At 34.6% G+C, this 19,583-nt stretch overlaps 1 protein-coding gene and 1 pseudogene across 2 annotated transcripts in view; one reads left to right on the plus strand and one right to left on the minus strand.

Moving 5' to 3' along the window:
• Positions 1-19,145, plus strand: part of ROCK2 (Rho associated coiled-coil containing protein kinase 2) — a 137,356-nt gene extending 118,211 nt beyond the window's left edge. For both annotated transcript variants that reach the window (XM_024737698.1, XM_024737699.1), the window contains 7 exons: positions 135-303; positions 2,495-2,565; positions 3,569-3,657; positions 4,091-4,169; positions 5,217-5,478; positions 5,566-5,779; positions 15,738-19,145. In XM_024737698.1, coding sequence (XP_024593466.1) covers positions 135-303; positions 2,495-2,565; positions 3,569-3,657; positions 4,091-4,169; positions 5,217-5,478; positions 5,566-5,779; positions 15,738-15,741 — 888 coding nt within the window. In that variant the 3' untranslated portion in view covers positions 15,742-19,145. The remainder of the gene's footprint in view (positions 1-134; positions 304-2,494; positions 2,566-3,568; positions 3,658-4,090; positions 4,170-5,216; positions 5,479-5,565; positions 5,780-15,737) is intronic.
• On the minus strand, positions 8,022-12,918 carry LOC112394773 (pantothenate kinase 3 pseudogene; annotated as a pseudogene).
• Positions 19,146-19,583: the final 438 nt, after the last annotated feature.

Here is a 19,583-nt window from a genome sequence, read left to right on the forward strand (position 1 = left end):
AGTTGACCTTGGATAACTGAAACCACAGAAAGTGAAACCTTGGACTAGGAGAGACTACTGTATTATTGAACTAGGAAGCAAAATTATAAGATGTATAACATCCGGTTAATTTAACATAATTTAATTTCTTGTAGCAAATAGCTGAAGAGAGTCAGATTCGAATTGAACTACAGATGACACTGGACAGTAAAGACAGTGACATTGAGCAGTTGCGGTCCCAGCTCCAGGCCTTGCATATTGGCCTGGATAGTTCCAGTATAGGCAGTGGACCAGGGGATGCCGAAGCAGATGATGGGTTTCCAGGTACAGATTTGTTTCCAGTCCTTATGTTTACTTTTGTCTTAAATTAAATCAATTGATTGTTTTAAGACATTGACTGACTTTGCTCTTGAGGAAAAATATTTGTCATTTCTTTAAGGGAAAACCTACTCCTTAGAGTGGAGGTTCCAATGACAATTTAAATTGTTTTATTTATTTATTTTTCACAAAATTTTTTATTAAAAAATACAAATGTAAATTTCACATATTTAGTTATTTAAATTAACTCTTTATATATTGTACATAGCTCTCTTTTAAAGCTTTCATTTTATTTTTAACTTCTTTCTGCATTCTTACTTCCTTTTATGTTGGGTGTTCAGTTCATATCACTCAGTCACACACTATGGAATCCATGTCATTCACCTACCAACGTTCCTCTACTTCTCTCAATATTGCCACTAAGCCTTCCAGTTCTCATATGCTTCTTGACTCTGATTCTGACTCAGAAGAAGAATCTGTGCCTTACTTACCTATTTCATCGGAACCTAATGGTACAGGTGATATCCTGAAAGTCTTTCGCCTCGGTTTTTTTTCCACTACCCATAATTTTAGTCCTTTTGAAAAACTGTTGTAACATTAACTAATATTCACTAACTCTAACAAGTTGCTCAGTTAACAAGTCTCAGTTAAAAAGAAACTGCTGCATGAACAAAGAATTCGTTTTTTAAAGTATTTTCACATGGCATTGCTATTACAATTGATAGATTTATTTTTTCAGCTTACAAGAAATGGAGCAGTACTTTATATCATTTAAGAACATACGGTTTCACTGTCTGTTTCTTCCATTTTTAACCAAGAAGAAATTCTTTCTGAAGTTTCATATCAAGAATGACAGTACAGAAAAAGCACGTGTAGACTGTTTTAGAGGATGTGTTTAGGTTTTCCTTGCGTCATCATTGTGCTGGGCCTTAAAAAAAGCATAAGACAATTTGACCTGATCCTTGTGCTGAAAAGATTTATAGTTTAAGTGAAGAAACCAGATGGAAAACCCATAAACTGTTATGTTTAACACAAAGTTAGTGTGAGTACAAAAAACGTTTAAAGTAAATGCCACAGGAAACTAGTGTATAAGCAGTTGAATGTAAAGTAAAATTTAATCTGTTAGTTGAATTCAAAGTAAACTAGCTATATTTATTTACATTGTCGTCACATTTCCCAGGTATATATCAGTATAAATCATAGGCGATTATACTGAAGTTGTTTCAGATCTCAGCAATAAAATTTCAGTCTTAACGATATTGTTAGAGGTCATCTGATTAGTCCCTTGAATTGGCATAGGACCATGTCCAGACAGTTGAGAATATGGCTGTTTATAATGACAGCATTTCTGTTCATGGAGTCTGGAAGGTTATTGATGTGAGAGAGAGAGTATAAGCCTTGGAATCAGAGACGTGTCCCCGTGTGACCTTCTGTGGGGTTGTTGTGAGGGTTAAAGAAGAGTTATGTAAAGTGTCTAGCACAGTTCAGACACAGAGTGTTGTTAAGTGATAGGCACTTTTATTATTAGCGTAACCTCCAAAAATGCTTATTTCACTTATTTATTTCACTAAAATAATAAACTGATCAAATACCATTAGAACAAATTCTAAGGGTTCAAAGAGTTTCCTTGGTTGAACTAGAACCTTATTGATTTTAATATTGGAATTTGGGAATCTTTTGGTTTATTGCTGCTTATGAGCCATATTTGATCTGTAATTTACACAATTTTATTTCATTTTATTATAGCCATTCTAAAAGTCCATTTTCTCTGAACACGTAATTACTCACTTAAAATGTTTTCTCTTCAAAGAAGATGTGCACTATACCTGTAATTAGGCCTTCTTCCAAAGGAAAAATAGAGGATTCTAATACAGGTGTACTGGTGAGAATAGAGAGCTGCTTTTCATTTTTGCAACTTTTCTGCGGAACTTTGCAAATGCATGAATTTAATTAACAGGGCATTTGACGTTATAAACTACAGGATATGTATTTCCAGTGTGATATAACCTGGATTTTGTTTTGCATTATATAACTTGCTTATACTGATCCTGCATTATTATTATATTTTAGATGATGTATAATGATAAATTCTGAACGGCATATTTGATTTGTGACTTTCATATTAAAAGTTTATTAAATTCCTCATTTTCTTAAGAGACTTGTTGTATTTATTCTCATATCTTGTGCTTATTTATAGAATCAAGACTAGAAGGATGGCTTTCATTGCCTGTGCGAAACAACACTAAGAAGTTTGGATGGGTTAAAAAGGTATTTGAAAATGGTTCTTTGGTTTTGCTTTTAGTTTAGCTACAGCCATTTCACTTTTGTAGTTGTAAGATATATATAACTAGAACTTTTAGACACATAAAACTTGTTTGCACTTTCTGATTTGGAATAATATAATTTTATGTATCTTATGTACGTAAGATACTTTATGTAGTGATAAAAAAAACCTTTTCATCACTACCATGTTGTTAATAATAAAATAGTTTTTGGTGTCAGGAAAATAGAAGCCTGTTGACCTTGGTGCTTTTGTTGTTTCAGTGGGAAAACAACTCTGGATATGACAGAAAGTCCCATTTGTTTCTTTTCCTCTGGTACTATGATTATCGATATTACGTTCATTTTTGATAGTGTCCTATTAGCCTTAGGCTGCTACAAAAAAATGCCACAGACTGAGTAGCTTGTCAACAACAGAAATTAATTTCTCATGGTTCTGAAGGCTGGAAGTTCAGATCAAGGTGCCAGCCAGCATGGCTGGGTTCTGGTGAAGGTCCTCTTCCAGGCTACAGACTTCTTGCTCTGTCCTCATGGTGGAAGGTGTAGGAATTTCTCTGGAACCCCTTTTATAACAGCACTAATCCCATTCATGAGGGCTCTGGTGTCATGACCTAATCAACTTCCAAAGACCCCTCTTCCTAATACCATCCCATTAGGTGTTAGAATTTAACATATGAATTTGGGGGAATATAAACATCCAAACCATAGCAATAAGGTTACTTATGCTATTGGATCTTGAAGCGAAATCAGTCCAAAAAATATTTGAATTTATTCCCCCCTGCCCCCCCAATTTGCTTGTTTAAAGTGTATACAAACAAATTTATTGTTATTTTGAGGAAGACTTTTTTAAGGATACATTAAGATAACTTTTTAGATATTTAATTTATATTTTCTGTGATTTTTATTGCTAATTTAGAATTTATTCTCAAAGAAAAATAAATAAGATATATTAACTTTAATCATTAATTCCTTTCCTCTTTCTTTTTAACAGTATGTGATTGTAAGCAGTAAGAAGATCCTTTTCTATGACAGTGAACAGGATAAAGAACAATCTAATCCTTACATGGTTTTAGATATAGAGTAAGTATTTTTATTAGAATATTTGGGAACTTTATCTTTTAAAGTTTAAGAGTAACGTGACCTTTTCGTCAAGTTAGTGTAATTTATTAGTCATATAGTACAATGTATATAGTCATATAGTACAGCTGCTAGCATACTGTTACATTTTCTTATTTTGCTTCATACAGATGAAAGTCTGGGATATAGAGTTGGCTAAAACATCTTTATTTCATGGGTCTTTAATATGTTGTTTTCTGAAACTAATTAGAAAATTTCTGACTTACTGGAAATTTCTCAAAATGCAAGGAGTGATTGAATTTATAGAGCAGGATATTCTCTGACCTTCTAACAAGGGTCAAAGTAGTCAGTTTTAATTTCTGACTTAAGTATAGGATAACTAAAATAATTGGATCCTTTGGTAATACTTAACTCCTTTATTAAAAATCTTTTATAGTAAGTTATTTCATGTCCGACCAGTTACACAGACAGATGTATATAGAGCAGATGCTAAAGAAATTCCAAGGATTTTCCAGGTAAACCGTTTTATTTTGTGGTTTGTTTGTTTTGTTTTTTTCACCTTTATACATTCTCAGCATGACATGATATAACAAATTTCTTTATTCTTGGGGCTTTTTCAGATTATCTTTCAATTTTAGTCCCATTTAAAGGTGGTTTGTTCCTTTGTGACTTTCATGCTTATGCTATTTAGATACATCTTAATTCTTCTCTCCATTTTACTTGTTAAACTCTGTAGTGTGTTTATATCACATTTCCAGCCTTTGCTATATCCTTTTGTTCAAAGTTGGTTATGATATTTTTTGAGCATGAATGTTCTCCTGTTTTTAGTTTTATGCTCAGCTCTCTAGAAAGTTAAAAAAGTTGCTTGTGAAGTTAAATTTTGCCCCAGGAGCCCTTGTACTTCCAATTTAAGGTGAAGACAAATTCTCCCCTTTATTACTTCCATTTTAAAATTAGTCAAACCAACAATTACCGAGTTCCTTCCATGTAAAAGCCGTTGTGCTTGGTGTACTGTGGGAAAGTTGGCTGCTTACTTTCTGAATGCTTAGAATGTTTATTTGGAGTATATTATACATCCTTTCCTCTTTTCCTTTCTTCCTCAACTCTCCAAATACAAATCTTTTCAATTAAAGCTATATTTGCAGTTATCACCAAGTTGTCTGTTTTGAGAATCACAGAGCCTCAATTCATATAATTGCCACATCTCTTCAGGTGTTTTGAACATTCCCTCCCAGAAAAACTTCCTAACACTAATCAAGTGCAGATTTACCTTTTGCTAGCCTATTCTGATAAAATTGCTGAAACATAGGAAGATGACATGGAGAAAATAAGGAGGCATCATTTGAACAGGATTGATTCTTTTGAAATGCGAACCAAAGTGACTGGCTACTGACTTTTCTCATCTGAGCTCTTGATTTGAACCTAGTAACATTAGAACATCAAATGCATTTTCTTCTCACTGAATAGTTTAGGCTAATTTTATTTACAAACGATAAAATCATTATTACATAAAAAATAACCTATGTTTGAAGATCATTCATTGTTCTTTTTGGTGTTTATAGATCCTGTATGCCAATGAAGGGGAAAGTAAGAAGGAACAAGAATTTCCAGTGGAGCCGGTGGGAGAAAAATCAAATTATATTTGCCACAAGGGACATGAATTTATTCCTACTCTGTATCATTTCCCAACCAATTGTGAGGCATGTATGAAGCCATTGTGGCATATGTTTAAACCTCCTCCTGCTTTAGAGTGCCGTCGCTGTCACATTAAATGTCATAAAGATCACATGGATAAAAAGGAGGAAATTATAGCACCTTGCAAAGGTAAATAGTACATTTCTTGCTCCATCAATATTATTTATGTTCAGATCATTTTAAACATATTAATCTTTTTCAAATATTTCTTTATAGTGTACTATGATATTTCATCGGCAAAGAATCTATTGTTATTAGCAAATTCTACAGAAGAGCAGCAGAAGTGGGTTAGTCGGTTAGTGAAAAAGATACCTAAAAAGCCTCCAGCTCCAGACCCTTTTGCACGGTCATCTCCTAGAACTTCAATGAAAATACAACAAAACCAGTCTATTAGGCGGCCAAGTCGACAGCTTGCCCCAAACAAACCAAGGTAATAAATTAAAATGTGGTAAAACTTAAAGTGTTTAAAAAAATATTTTGCTGTTTATACTCAAATTACAAACTTTCCTAATTGCAGTTTTTCTTTGGTATTTTCATGATCTGTGGAATACCAAATGTTTGAAACTATTTCATTGTGCATGTATCATTCATTTATTCAGCTGGATGTAATAAATTTACTTACTGAATCACACACGTATATGAAATTCAACCAAAAATAATATGAAGGGCTCATTTTTGTCAGGTATATGTATTGGGTTGGCCAAAAAGTTCATTCGGGTTTTCCCATAAGAACGAACTTTTTGGCCAACCCAATACATAATCACAATATTTTAGGATTTTATAAGCACATTGACTTAATTTATTGATTTAGTAGACAGGATACACACACAGACCTGCACACACATTGTTTTTATTATTGCAAACCTCTTAAACCTCCTATGTTAGAGACTTGTTGGGGCAGGACTGAAATCTTAAATCAAATCTATAAGTTTAAAATAATAACTTGTCTCAGATTTAAAGAGTAATGCAGATCAGCTTTAAAAATGCAAATATTACTAATGAATATAGTGGGCATTTTTTATAATTGAGGTGGAGTTGGGAATATGGAGTAAGGATAGAGATTATTATTGCACAAAAACATTTTGATGGAGCCATTTTCATATAGCTGCATTATAGTAACTTTTGATTCAGAATAACCATTTCTTGACTTACTAGCTAATGCAGTATTTATAAATAAATACTGCTATCCATTGAAATGAACATTTGGTTAGCTAAAGGATAAAGTATATACTTAGATCATGTATCTGATTTCAAGTGTCCTTTTTCTTCCCTAACACAGGACCTTCAGTATATGAATAATGATGTGTATTGGCTGTATTATGAGAAATATTTTCATTCTAGCCACAACATCGTGTATGAAACTGTTCTTGAAACTAATATCTCAAGGAAATAATTTAGAATGACAAAGGTAGAATTAGTGTTTCAGCAGTGAAAATGTTGAATTTTTGTGTGAGCTATGATAAAACTAAACATTGTAGAATTAGCGATTATATGATAGTAATTGACCTGAAGAAACTCAAAGAATTCAGAGACACTGAAGGTCATTCCATGTACCCTGTACAAAACATCTAAAAATTAAATTTCTGTTATTAATATTGTAGAACCATTAATGCATAAATGCCAGGCTATTTTAATACCTGACAATATATAGTGCTTTATAGCTTCCAATGTGCTTCCATATGTTGGGTTGGCCAAAAAGTTCGTTTGGGTTTTTCCGTAAGATGTTATGAGAGAACCCGAACGAACTTTTTGGCCAATCCAATATATTCTCTTTTAACTTTCTATATATTCTTTCATTTGATCTTTAAAATACTCATGGAGTAGAATAGGTATTACTCTTTTTCTTTTTGAGACTCCAGAAAGGAAGATAATTTGTTAGATTCAAGACTATAAGAGCTATAGTTTTTTTAGTATATTTTATTCTTTTGTGCTGTTTGACAAGTTAATGATTTCACTACATGTGTTAAGACAGTTTACGAAGCAGTTTTCAGACCAAGTGAGGCATGTTTTCAATTACGTAAGTTTTCATGCTCGCTGACTTATAATTTTCTTGCCCCCCAGTTCAGCATTATGATTTATTTGAAAGCACATTTACTTTTGATTTTTGTTACTTTTTTTTTAGTTCTGGCCCTGCCCTTCGAATCATTCTTCACTGATTTTTTTTTAATACATTTTGCATAGCAACAGTAAGTAATAGGGATTTCTTTCTCTCACAACCATGCATGTAGATAAAACTAATACCAAAACTGACTGTAAAATGTACAGGGATTTTTTTTGGAATTTTAAAATCTAATACGCTCTTTAAATTTTTAAATGTAAAGATGGGCAAATTTAAAATACAGTTTTGCATTTTATTATGCCTCTGCAACATTATTTCCATTGCTTTTAACATCTGTGCCTCCATTGCTTCATTAACTCACAAAATTGTATCTGTGTCTGTCCTTAGGTGAATAACCCTACCTTTTGCATTCCATTTTGGGTGTCACATTTTACAAGTAGCATACACAAATTGGAAGGTATACAGAAGAGAATTACTGAGGGAGTAGTGGGTCATTTGAAGGTGTTACATACACATGTAGCAAGTGAAGGAACTAAGGATACTTTAGTCTTCTGAGGAAGTGTTTTGAAAGGATGGGTGATCATAAATAACAATAAAGATTTAAAGGATTTTTCCTTGGAAGAACTAAGCAGAGAGGCATATTTTTCAGTCAGCTGGGAAGAACTATCAAGCAGTCAGATTTGCAAAATTGAAAGAATTGGCTTGCTGTAGAATAGTGAGTGCCCTGTCGCCACAGGTGTGCACCTGATTTAGATGACTGCTTGGCAGAACTGTGAGGGAGCAGCGCTCCTTGATCTGTCCTGTGTATGCAGTCTGATGTCGCGTAGCATGGCTCTTGGGGAGTCAAGCATTGGACTGGATGGTCTGCAGTACCCTACTAATTTATAACTTATTCCTATGGAAGAATGGGTAGAGCGTTAAACGATTATCCAAGAAAACCTAGGAACAGACTTTCTGGTGTGTATCACCAGTAATTTAATATCTAGCTCTTCATTTGTGTTTATTTAATATTAGTCCTAGCACTAGTCAGTCTAGCTTTAGTTGAACTAACTCACATGCTGTCTTTCTTAAAACAAATGTTTGGCTTCATTAGACATCATCAAATATATATATTTCTATACACACTAAAACATAGTACCCATAAATATTCATCTAATCTTTTTTTTTATTCCTTTGTTAACAACTGCATCATTATATTTTTTTCCTTTGGCTTCTGTGACATTCTTTGTTCTGATTCTCCTTTTACCTCTCTTTGCAGCACTTCCCTTTTTCTGTAGTGAAGTGCTTTAAAGTAATAAGTGTTAGCTACTATTATTATATAAAATAACATAATTTTATCATATAAAATAATTTTCGAGGGCATATTATAATATGCTAGGTACTCTTCTCAGAGCTTTAACTGTACTAATTCATCCTCATAACCACCCTGTGATTTAGCTATTTATCTCTGTATTTTACAGATGAGGAAACTAAGGCAGAGAAACATTGTGTGCCCAAGGTCACACAGCTAATAAGTAGCAGAGCCATGAGTTTAGATCCAGATAGTCTAGTTCCAGATCCTGCATTCTCAACTGTAATACTTCACTGCCTCACAGTGATTCAAGTAGACTTGAATTAATTGACATTTTATAAAGCAATGTATAGAAATGCTATTCTAGAAGAATGTTTCCTCGGTAATTTTGAATTAAAAATACTATGCTGGAAAAGTAAGAAATTTGTGAATAAAATGCCGACTTTTGATGAAGACAGTTTGGAGAGATCCTAATTTGTTCCAGTGTAAGACACAAAATACTGGTCCCTGCTGAGGGCATTTATCTTTAATTATCTTTTTCTTTAAAGATTTTTTTTAAATTATTTAAGCCACATAGAAAAGTATAAAGCAAAAATGCAACCAATACTAGTTTATTCAGTTTTAAGAAATAAAGCATTGCCAATACAGTTAAAACTTAAGGGTGGGGGGAGCTATTATTTTATCATTATCTCATCTCTGTTTTTTTCAGTTCTAAATATTAGAACATTAATAGACTAATTGGGGAAAAAAATAGTAAAGTTATATACAACTTGAAGTGTCAAAAATAAACCCATAAATGAAGTAGAAGAAAATAGGGGAATATGTATCTGATCTTGGATTAGAGAAGAACTTCCTAATAATAAAAGCAAAGAAAGAGAAAAAGATTGACTAACCAAAAATTAAAGCCTTGTAGGTTTAAAAACACCACATATTTTACAATACATCTGCGAAAGATGGGTTAGTATCTTTGTGCATGGAGTACTTATATAAGTCATTTAGAAAAAGGGAATTGACTCTTCCCAATATAAAAATTAGTGAGGAACATATAGGCATTACCATGAATATGAAAAAGTGATCAACCTGATTACTAAGCAAAGAAATTAAAACTATATTGTAAAAATATTCTCACCTGCCAAAGTGGTAAGGATTAAGAAACTTAGTATTGGTGAGATGTAAAGAAACAAGCCCAATCATGTGCTGCTAAGTAGAACTCAAAACTAAATGCTAGTAGAACTGAAAGCTAAACCCCTTCTGAAGCAGTCTTTGGCAATAAGTTTTACAGGCCTGAAGTGTATACCCATTGATCAATTAATGGAGGAGCATAGACAATCAAACAGATAATTACAGTACTGTTTAACATGTTGTTTATTATGGAGGCATGAGCAGGTGTTATGGGAGAACAAAGGAAAGCACAGAGAATTCTGCCATTAAAACATCAAGAACGGTCTCAAAAATAATGGCGGATCAGTGATTTCCCAGGCAAAGAAATAAGGTAAAAGACAGCTTTAGGCAAAATGTTATGTGTAGAGGCACTAGTTGTCAGAATTACCTATGTGTTTGTAATGTTGTCTTGGGTTAGGGTGGGGAGAGGGTAATAACAGGAAACAGTAGAAGATGACACTGGAGAGAAAGCTCTGAGCCAGATTGAAAAGGACCATGTTCACTATGCTATAGGAGTTTTGATTTTATTCTGATAGAAGGCTTTCAACAAGAGATTAGTATGTTTTGACTTAATGAGATCCTGAACTAAAGTATTGACAGTGAAAATGGAGAGAAGAAACCAAGTTAAAGAAAGATTCTTTTTTGTGTGTGTGTGTGGGGGGGGAACTATAATGCTTTTATTACCAGAATGTATGAAACACTGATCCTTTTATAATTCTGCAATACAGCCTCAGATGCCCATAGTTTCAAAACAACTCGTCTTTTAAATTTCCATAACATCCATTTAGAGTAAATGATTTTGTTGCTGTTCACAGTAGAAGACAGTCTTTAGCTTTGATGGTTCAGACCTAATTAAACAGAAATGGCTAACTTTGGGCCTAAGATAATAAATGTGGTATAGAGAGAAGAGCACAGAACCCTACCAATACATATAAACCATACTCCATTCAAATAGTCCTGGGACCTCACTGAATGGACTTTCAAATAAGTAATTAAGCGTCCAATTAAAAAACATTTTAAAATGTACTATCTGATAAACTTAAAATACAAAAAATGCAGTATCACCAATTATGTGCATTTTCTAGGATTCATTTTAAAATTCAGGCTAATGTTTAACAATAGTATTTCAATTAAATTATGGCATTTGAGAAAGGTTATACTTCTGGGGAAAGATCACATAAACATGCTTTTTGGGAGAAGATATGTTTGGAAAACAGTAATGGATAATTAATATTGCTTTAACATTTCTAAAATCACATAAAAATGATCATCTTTGATTGCCATTTCAGTGAGTTTCAATACAGGGTATGTTACTGTCCACTTACTAGTAACCAAAGCACACATAGAACAGACTTGTAAAAAATACTCAGAATCAATTCTTTTCATGAGCTAAACATTTCTGAGACTTTAAGATTCATGTTTGAACATGCAGTACTGCAATGTTGGCTACATAAAATAAAATAAATAGAAGATCTTTTTCAGAGGAGGCTTAATAATCAGAGGCTGTATTGCATTTAAGGATTTAACACTGGCTGTATACAGAAGGGAAAGCATTTCACTTAGAAATATACTTCACATTACTGAAGCTCTCTTTAATATCGCAACATATAGCAGCTTACCATTCTGACACTTAAAAATCAACAGGAATAGTGCTACTCTTTTATCCTTTGGTTCCCAGTGACAAATAATGCAGTAATAACACCTCTGGTCTTCAGTTCCTCTCGAATGACATTTATTAACAAAGAGAAACCCGATGCTTTAGCTGAAATTTGGCAGCCCAAGAAGTGTACCAACTGCTCCAGAATACCCCTCATGCTCTAGAAACAATGCTTTCAGTTGACCTTTTGACAGTAATCCAGTGCATATGCCAAGAGTTTTATCGAGAGAGCAGCGACACATAAAGTTTCCAACAAAGACAACTGTTTATTTTCTCATTAACAGCCCACATTCGTGCCACAGAACCAATGTTGTTGGTGATAGTAACTAACGTAGCTCTTGCTAGATGCTGTTTACTAACATATTCTTGCTTCTGCTTGTAAATCATATTCCCAAAACTAGATGCTACAGCCCAACCAGGCAGACCAAGTCTTTCATATCTCCTCTGTAAATATCACGGACCAGCTCGTCAGCTTGGGTGCTGTCACCTTTGGATGCCATTTCAAGAGCCTCTTCAAAACTTTCACAGCCAGTCAATAAACTACATAGACCCAGAAAGGTAGCCCCTCCAAGGCTTGTCCCAGTTGCTTGTTCATAGTTGTCTTTGGAATGGACTGCTAAAATACTGACTGGAAACCAGTGTTTACTCCCAGCAGTGGATAGGGATCAGCCAGGTTGAAAGGCATCTTTTGGCATCTCTCAGGTTCTGAGGCATTAGCAAAATAATAGCACCCTGCTTGTCCACTGAAACTGACAGAATCTGTCTACAGCAAGCCCTTTACAAGGCAGTCAGGTTCATCCAGTTTGTGCAGGTGGGGGTTTCCAACTGTGTGAAAATCGTTTTCAGACTTCTCAGCACCACCTCCTGTAGCACATAGCACCGTGTGTAATGTTGAGAAGTTTTTATCTCTTCCCCTTTGCATAAAAGTAGGCAGGTCCTGGGTCGGAAATCTGATAAAGTGCAAGTTCCCTCTCCAGCCAAAAAGTGTTAAATCTTTCAGTTCAAGGTGTACATCCTGAATACCAGTGGATCCATAGGCTACATTAGAAGTCACGTATTTCCGGATACTTTTTAAGCTCTCAACTTCTTCTTCTTCTTCCTCTGCTGTGATATCGATAGGTTCAAAATATGAGCCCTTTACCAGAGTTCCCCCGATGTCCATGCCACACTATGGGAAAGAGGGTTTCTTGGCTTCCTTGATCTTCATGGCGTCGGCCCGAGGGACGAGAGGCGGCCTCGGTCCGGAGCGCAGAGGGCTGTGGCGGCGACTCCCGGCGGTGGCTGGGCCGCTTCCGGCCCGAGCGCCTGAGACGAGGCCCCGGCCCAGGGGGCGGACCCCCACCCCCACCCCCACCGCCACGAGGGGCGGCTGGTACCGAGCGAGCAGGGGAAACCGCAGGCCTCGCCGCTCCGGGGCCCCTGCCGCCCCAAACAAAAGGCCCCGGGCCCGCCGCCGCCGCCACCGCCCTCTAAAGAAAGATTCTTAAGTTGAAATGACAAGAATTAGATGACTGAGTGGGAGGGGAGGAGGGAGAGGTTTTAAGGAAGTCTGGTCGTGCATTACACTGATAGCCTAGTGATGAGACTTAAAATTTGAAGATTGTGACATGGGCACACGCTTCACACATTCTTCAAAGGTTTTGGAAGGATATGAAATGCAGATTTTTCATAAAGTATGCTAAAGCGGTGCCTTGGATACCCAGGAGGGCTTACTGATCTCAGTCTCCCAAGTAGTAGTTGAAACCATAGCTAAAAGTTACTTTACATGTAAGCCTAAAAAAATTAGTATGAGTGTATGCTAGGCTGCGATATATTTTAAGTGAATAAATAACTATATCTAAGTTTGTGTGCTTATTAATCAAGTATTCTGCATTTAGCACATATTGGAGTAATTTGAGTCGGGTAATCATCCATCAACCTACTCTGTCAATGATTCTCAAAGTCAAGGAGCTGCATCAGAATTCATCTCAGAATTCATCTTAAAATGCAAATACTTCCCCCACCCCCAATTTAATTATATCAGGATCTCTTGAGATGAAGCCTGGTAATATGCGTTATACATAGCTCTGGATAAATCATACACACTAAAGTTTAAGAACCACTGACATAGTGACCATAGATGGGTCCTTGGCACAAATGTATTCATGAACGTCACAGTTATAAACAATGAGAAAGTTACTCCTATTTTTAAAAATAAAAATGATTGCACTATTAGATGGTTGGGTTGGGTTGGAAAGAAAAGACCACATATACCCCTGTTCTAAGTCCAGTTTATTTGGCCAAGATAAGTTGCTAATGCTGCTTATCTACCTGTGTTTTTCCCTTTATGTGTAGTTTTTTTATGGAAGGCTTAACTTTTGGTGACCCGTTGAAAAAGTAGGGTCCTGCTGGAATTGAGAAAGCTACATTCTTAATATTACTCACCTTTCATACTAGGGCTTATGGTACAATTCTGCGAAAATGTGAGCTAACTGGGCACTTTTGTGAAGGGAACATTGACACATACTGAGCTTTCAGTTCTTGAATCAAACTGGGCATCAGGGTGGTTACGTCTTCATGTGGGCCCAGTGGAAAGAAGATTGTGTCTTACCCCTAAATATTATCTCTGTCCTCAGTTCTCTGGTAGCTTGGAAAGCATACTTGGTCAACATGATTATATGCATTTGCATGTAAAGAGAAAGAAGATTTCCCTGCGTGCTTCCATCTTAATTTTAATCATGTTGTTATCAATGAAGGGAAAGTTAAAATGTTTACAGCACAAAGTGTGATTTTTTGATCATAGCATATTAAACTGTTGTTTCTAAAGAGTGTTAGAGTATAAATTTGCAAACCTCCTATTGCAGATTGCTTGATTTGGCATTTAAAGACTGGGATTGGTCATTTGATGATGTTGATGGTGGTGATGATGATGACGATGTTTTTGATTTCTGAAGAAGTAAATGGGTAAATCAAAAAATGAGAAATGAGTTGTTTTAGTATTTCCAAGTAGTGCATGTGGTTTGCACTTTGGGTTTTCATTATTTTTGACCAGTTTGAAATTTTATTAAGTTGTTTTTGACAGTACTTATTTGAAAAGTAGTTTTCAGACAAGTTTCTAACTGAAATTTCCATGTTAAGTATAAAAGTGAAATGCTATGTTCAGATTCTTTATTGGCTATATATTTTCAATGCAGTTGGAATTGTAATTTTTTATCTTAGGAATGAAACATGTAGAAATAACAAATGGAGCTAATTCTGTTACTTTCTGTTCATTCCAAAGAAGCCATATGCAGAGAAGTAAAATTTACAGTGTTTTTAAGTTCCTACAACTGTATTAGTTTGTGAACATAGCATGGGATTCCTTTCTCCCTCCACCCCTCTCTCCTTCCCTCCTCTTTCCTTCTTTCTAACTTGCAAGAATTGAAACCATAAAAACTTCGTAAGTCTAATAAATGCTGTGAACTAGCTGTTTCTGATTTGGCTTTTTTTGTGATGTGAAATGTTTACTTTTTGAAAGTTTAATGTTACTCTTGCTGAGGAATGCTAATGGTATGCTGTGAAAGCTCTTGTGCTTTTAGAAAATGTGGTTTGGTTAATAGCGGCTAACAGGTTTGAATGAAAATTGAAACAGGTTTGAATGAAAATTGAAACTCATGCGTTAAACCTTTTATATGGAATGAATTTAAAAGAAGTAATGTCTATCTTAACCTAAGCAACATGTTGTAAAATACATACTTAAATCACACATTATTGGGATCTGTTTATAACCAGGATTTACAGAGTAATTTTTACATATATTTACTATAACATGTTTGTTCCCATTTCATAGATGTAAAAGATGTGGCATAGGGTCAAACAGTCAAGTAGAACCTGGTCCATAAGTGCACTCTTCTTTCAGCTACATGAGGCAGCTAACAGTTAAACCCCAAGTCAAACTTGACATTCACTTGAATTATTCAGTGACATAGTGTCTCACCCTAATATTCAGTTAACCATATTAAAACTTGTGTGTCATGTTTGTGGCCAGTGTGAGAAAATATGAGGAAGAATATAATTGCATGTACCTAAAAATAAGAAAAGTAATACAGTAAATATGTTTTATGCATGATTCAGGTGTTAAAAGTATAGTAGTTGGAAGACTATATAGTTTGATGTAAATGGAATGCCTTTTCAAAGAACTGATAACAATCTCTTAAATTATTTCACTGTATCAACTAACTTTACTTTCCTTTTCTTTCCAGCTAACTGCCTTCTATGAATGCAGTCATTATTCAAGGTGATCATATTCTTACAGTTGAAACAAGACTGAAATATGATGGCCCAAAATTTATTAAAAAGCTATATTTTCCTGAGAGACCGATACACACATATATGTTCCCTTTATTCCTGCAATATAAATTCTAAATGTTGGATAGATTTTTCTGGGCTCCTTTGGAGCAACAAGTTGAACCAACAGTGATTGGTTAATAGAGTAAGAATATCACGTGCAACTCTTCCAAACTTGTTCCATAAAACTCTCTTAGCATCACTCACACTACATTGGATAGAAGGATTGAGAAGAGTTAAACCATCTTTTCAGCTTCAGCAGAGAGATTTCACCAGCACATTTGCCAGAAGAATCTGGAAATGGATTCCACTACAGTGATATAGACTGCATCTTTAAGAAGTGACCATTATACTGTGTGTGTGTGTGTGTGTGTGTGTGTGTATGTATATATACACATGCGCGCGCGCACACACACACACACACATCCATATAGTACTGTAATACTGCAAGAGGGTTTTTTTTAACTTCCCACTTTATTTTTTTATAAACATTAATCAGATATCATTACTTACTGCAGTTGCAACTATGCATTTGTATAAAGCCATAATGTTGGAGTTTATATCACTCATTTGTGTGTACCTGATGGAAACTGCATGTTCATGTTTAAGCAATTACTGTAACAAGTTTGAAGTTAATTATATCAGTTTCCTAATGCTTCATAATAGGCAACTTTACCCATGTTGAATGCCTTAATTTAATTTTCAAAATCTCCACCCTTTTCTGTATTTAAAAAAAAAAAAAAAAAAAAAAAAAAGAACAAGTGTTTACCAGCGCTTAGGATGCAAATTTGCTTTGCAGAAGAAAAATAGTGCACTATTTGTACACATAATAGTTATCAATGTCAGCCTATTTTGATTGTATAAGAGAATTTTTTTTTAAGTATTGGTGATAGAAACAGTAATGGATAGTATTGGAACTAATATATCTTTTATGTATATCTATTATTCATCCAACCCTTTTTACAGACCTCAGTATTAGTGTGTGACTATGAAATGTTTTCTTTTAATTTCCTGGCTACCCTAGGTATGTTTTTATTTCTGATAAAGATATTTGTGACTATTTTTACATTTTCACACTCAAGTTTCAAAAATTATCTCAAATACAAAGAAAACTAAGACATACTGTAGATATATTTTAAATATTTAAATGTGATTCCTTAAACACACAACTGTGTATGGCAATATTTCAGTATTGGGTTAAGAAAACTGGTGACTAGGAAGAAGTTGCCTCAAAGGCACTTAACTTTATTTTTATTTTTTTAAATGCTGTTAAAGTTAACAGTTTATGCAGGACTATTCCTGCTTTATTTCTCATTATCCCAGAAAAGTGTATGTTTTATACTGCTACAGTGTACATCAGTAAGAATCAAGTTAAAAAAAATTACGTAGTCTTTTATCAGTCTTTCTTTATATACATACACGTACACAGAGTTTGGTGTGATATTGAAATACATCATCTAATATTTCTATGAAGGAAGTAGACATTTTTCATTGATTCCTTCTGGGGTCAGTGTAGGGTGTTTAAAGAGTTAGATCCCCAGTTATAGATACTATTGTGGAAATTGAAGAGTGGCCTTTGGCTACTGATGTATTGAAACTGAATCTTGTTATTACATTATCCAGGCTGCACTCTTTCATGCTGTCTGTGCTAAAACTAGATATGCATGCCATTTCCCTTGCAGGTATGTTCTGGTTTGGGGGCACAGCTCTTTTTTTTTTTTTTTTTAAGTAAGATTAAAAAATGAAAAATATATAAAATTTATATAGAATAAATATTTCCATTCATTAGACTTGTTAAAAGGAGACTGAATTAATATTTTATATAAAGATTTTGTTACACTATGGGAGGCTCTATCATATTATTCTGAATTGGAGAGTATATATATATATATATATTTTTAATAAACTTTATTAAGGTGAAATAATTTGAAGTTTACACATGAGTAATTGAAATATTTGAGTAAAAATGGCAAAAGTTTAAATTTTGAATGCTGTATATATTAAAGAATATGGAGAATCATGGTGTGATGCAACTATATGAGGAAAATTAATGTGAAGTTTTTTTGGGGGGAAAAAGATATCCTAAGGAGCGAAAAAAATCTCTCCATGAAGATTCTTCACATTATATGGTTTGACATAAGGATTTATAAGGTTGTTTGTTCAACTAATGGAAATGTGCTTAATAAAAAATTCTGACCTTGGGTAAGAATTTGCTTTATACCCTGTTGCTGGTTTCATGTACATACATGAGTGCATACACCCATCCAAATGCTCTCTTCCCAACACTCATTAAATATATGACATTGACTTGGTTTAACAGCCTGATTTTGTGCCAGCTTCTCTTTTTCTTGAGGCTCCAAAACTTCCAAGATAAATTTAAGACCAAAAGTTGCTTATTTTGTCACACCTTGATTTCTCCTAGAGCCATAAATACCTCCTTTTGAGAACTAAGAAGTAGTGAATACTGGGATTTTCTTAGTTGGATTTTTTTACTTTTGTGGGAGTAGTGAGACAAAGTAGAAGGAACACTGATGCCAGGGTTACTGCTGAGGATTACTGTATAGTACATTTTTGAAAAGTATTAATTAAACAAATGCTGTCTAGAAGCAACATTTAAAAAAATCTGTCTGAAAGTTTAAAATGCTCTGGAGCTAACTAAAGGATAAGTATACCAATAAATCTAAAATAAAGGTTAGTGTTTTTTAAACTATGCTAGAGTTAACACCATTCTGGCTCTGAAGGAGCTCCTTTATCCCAGTTTACGTGCAGATCCTCAAGAAGAAACACTCTAGGTTGCCAGACCACAATTTAAGAAGTTATGCTGCTGCTGTTCATCTATTCTTACAGGATCTGGGTGGTAAAATAGAGAAACTTGGACGCAATATTACCTTAGTGAAACATACTTTAAATAACATGTTTTAAAAATCCGATGATAACAAGTCACTTCTGAGTTTCTCGGTCTCTGTTGACACTGCTACTGACTCACCGCTCCTCCCCTGGGATAAGATGTCAGTTTCCCTATATTGTGAAGATACCGTAGCTGGTCTGTAAAGCACTTTGAAGATAAGCACTGTGTGACAGTGCTGAATATTACGCTTGGGGGGCCTCTCCTTGATTCCCTTCCCCGTAATAGTTTTGTTTGGAATTGTAATAAGTTATGAACTGCATGGTTTAGATAATCATAAATATTGGATCAGCTGTCCCCTTGAACAAAAATGATACCCCTGATATTTTTTAATTTTGTTGCATCTTTGTAGTAATGTAATTGTATTTTATGCCTGCTTTTTATATTAAAAAATTAAATAAAAGAAATTAAGACATAAGCATTTTCATACTTTTCCTGTGAAATAGTCCTAGAATGCTGCAACCTTCTAAAATTTACCCCCCAAAATTACCTGCCCTGAAAGATGGGTATAGCAAAGAAGTCTCAACTAAGGTTACCGACTTGGGTATCTTCAGCCCTATCACTTAATCCATGGAGAATACAAAATCGAATTTCAACTAGGCGTTTGTGTCTGATTTCATGTCAGTAGTTTAAGGGGCATGCAAACTTGAGAATCTCATTTGAGTGTGGATAAAAGAGGCAGGGAGCCTGTTCTCTTAGGAATGCTGTGCTGACAGGTGGTTTTCTAGAAAGCACTTTTTTGGGTCTTTTCTAGGATACTTGCTAACCATCTGATCTGGCACAGGCTATGCAGTCTGGGCTTCAGTGTTTTCATCTGTAACATGGAGATTGTTCACTTACAGGGTTGTTGCGGGAT

Source organism: Neophocaena asiaeorientalis, unplaced genomic scaffold (genome assembly GCF_003031525.2).
Source record: "Neophocaena asiaeorientalis asiaeorientalis breed wild unplaced genomic scaffold, Neophocaena_asiaeorientalis_V1.1 scaffold396, whole genome shotgun sequence".
In the NCBI taxonomy this organism is placed as follows: Eukaryota; Metazoa; Chordata; class Mammalia; order Artiodactyla; family Phocoenidae; genus Neophocaena; species Neophocaena asiaeorientalis.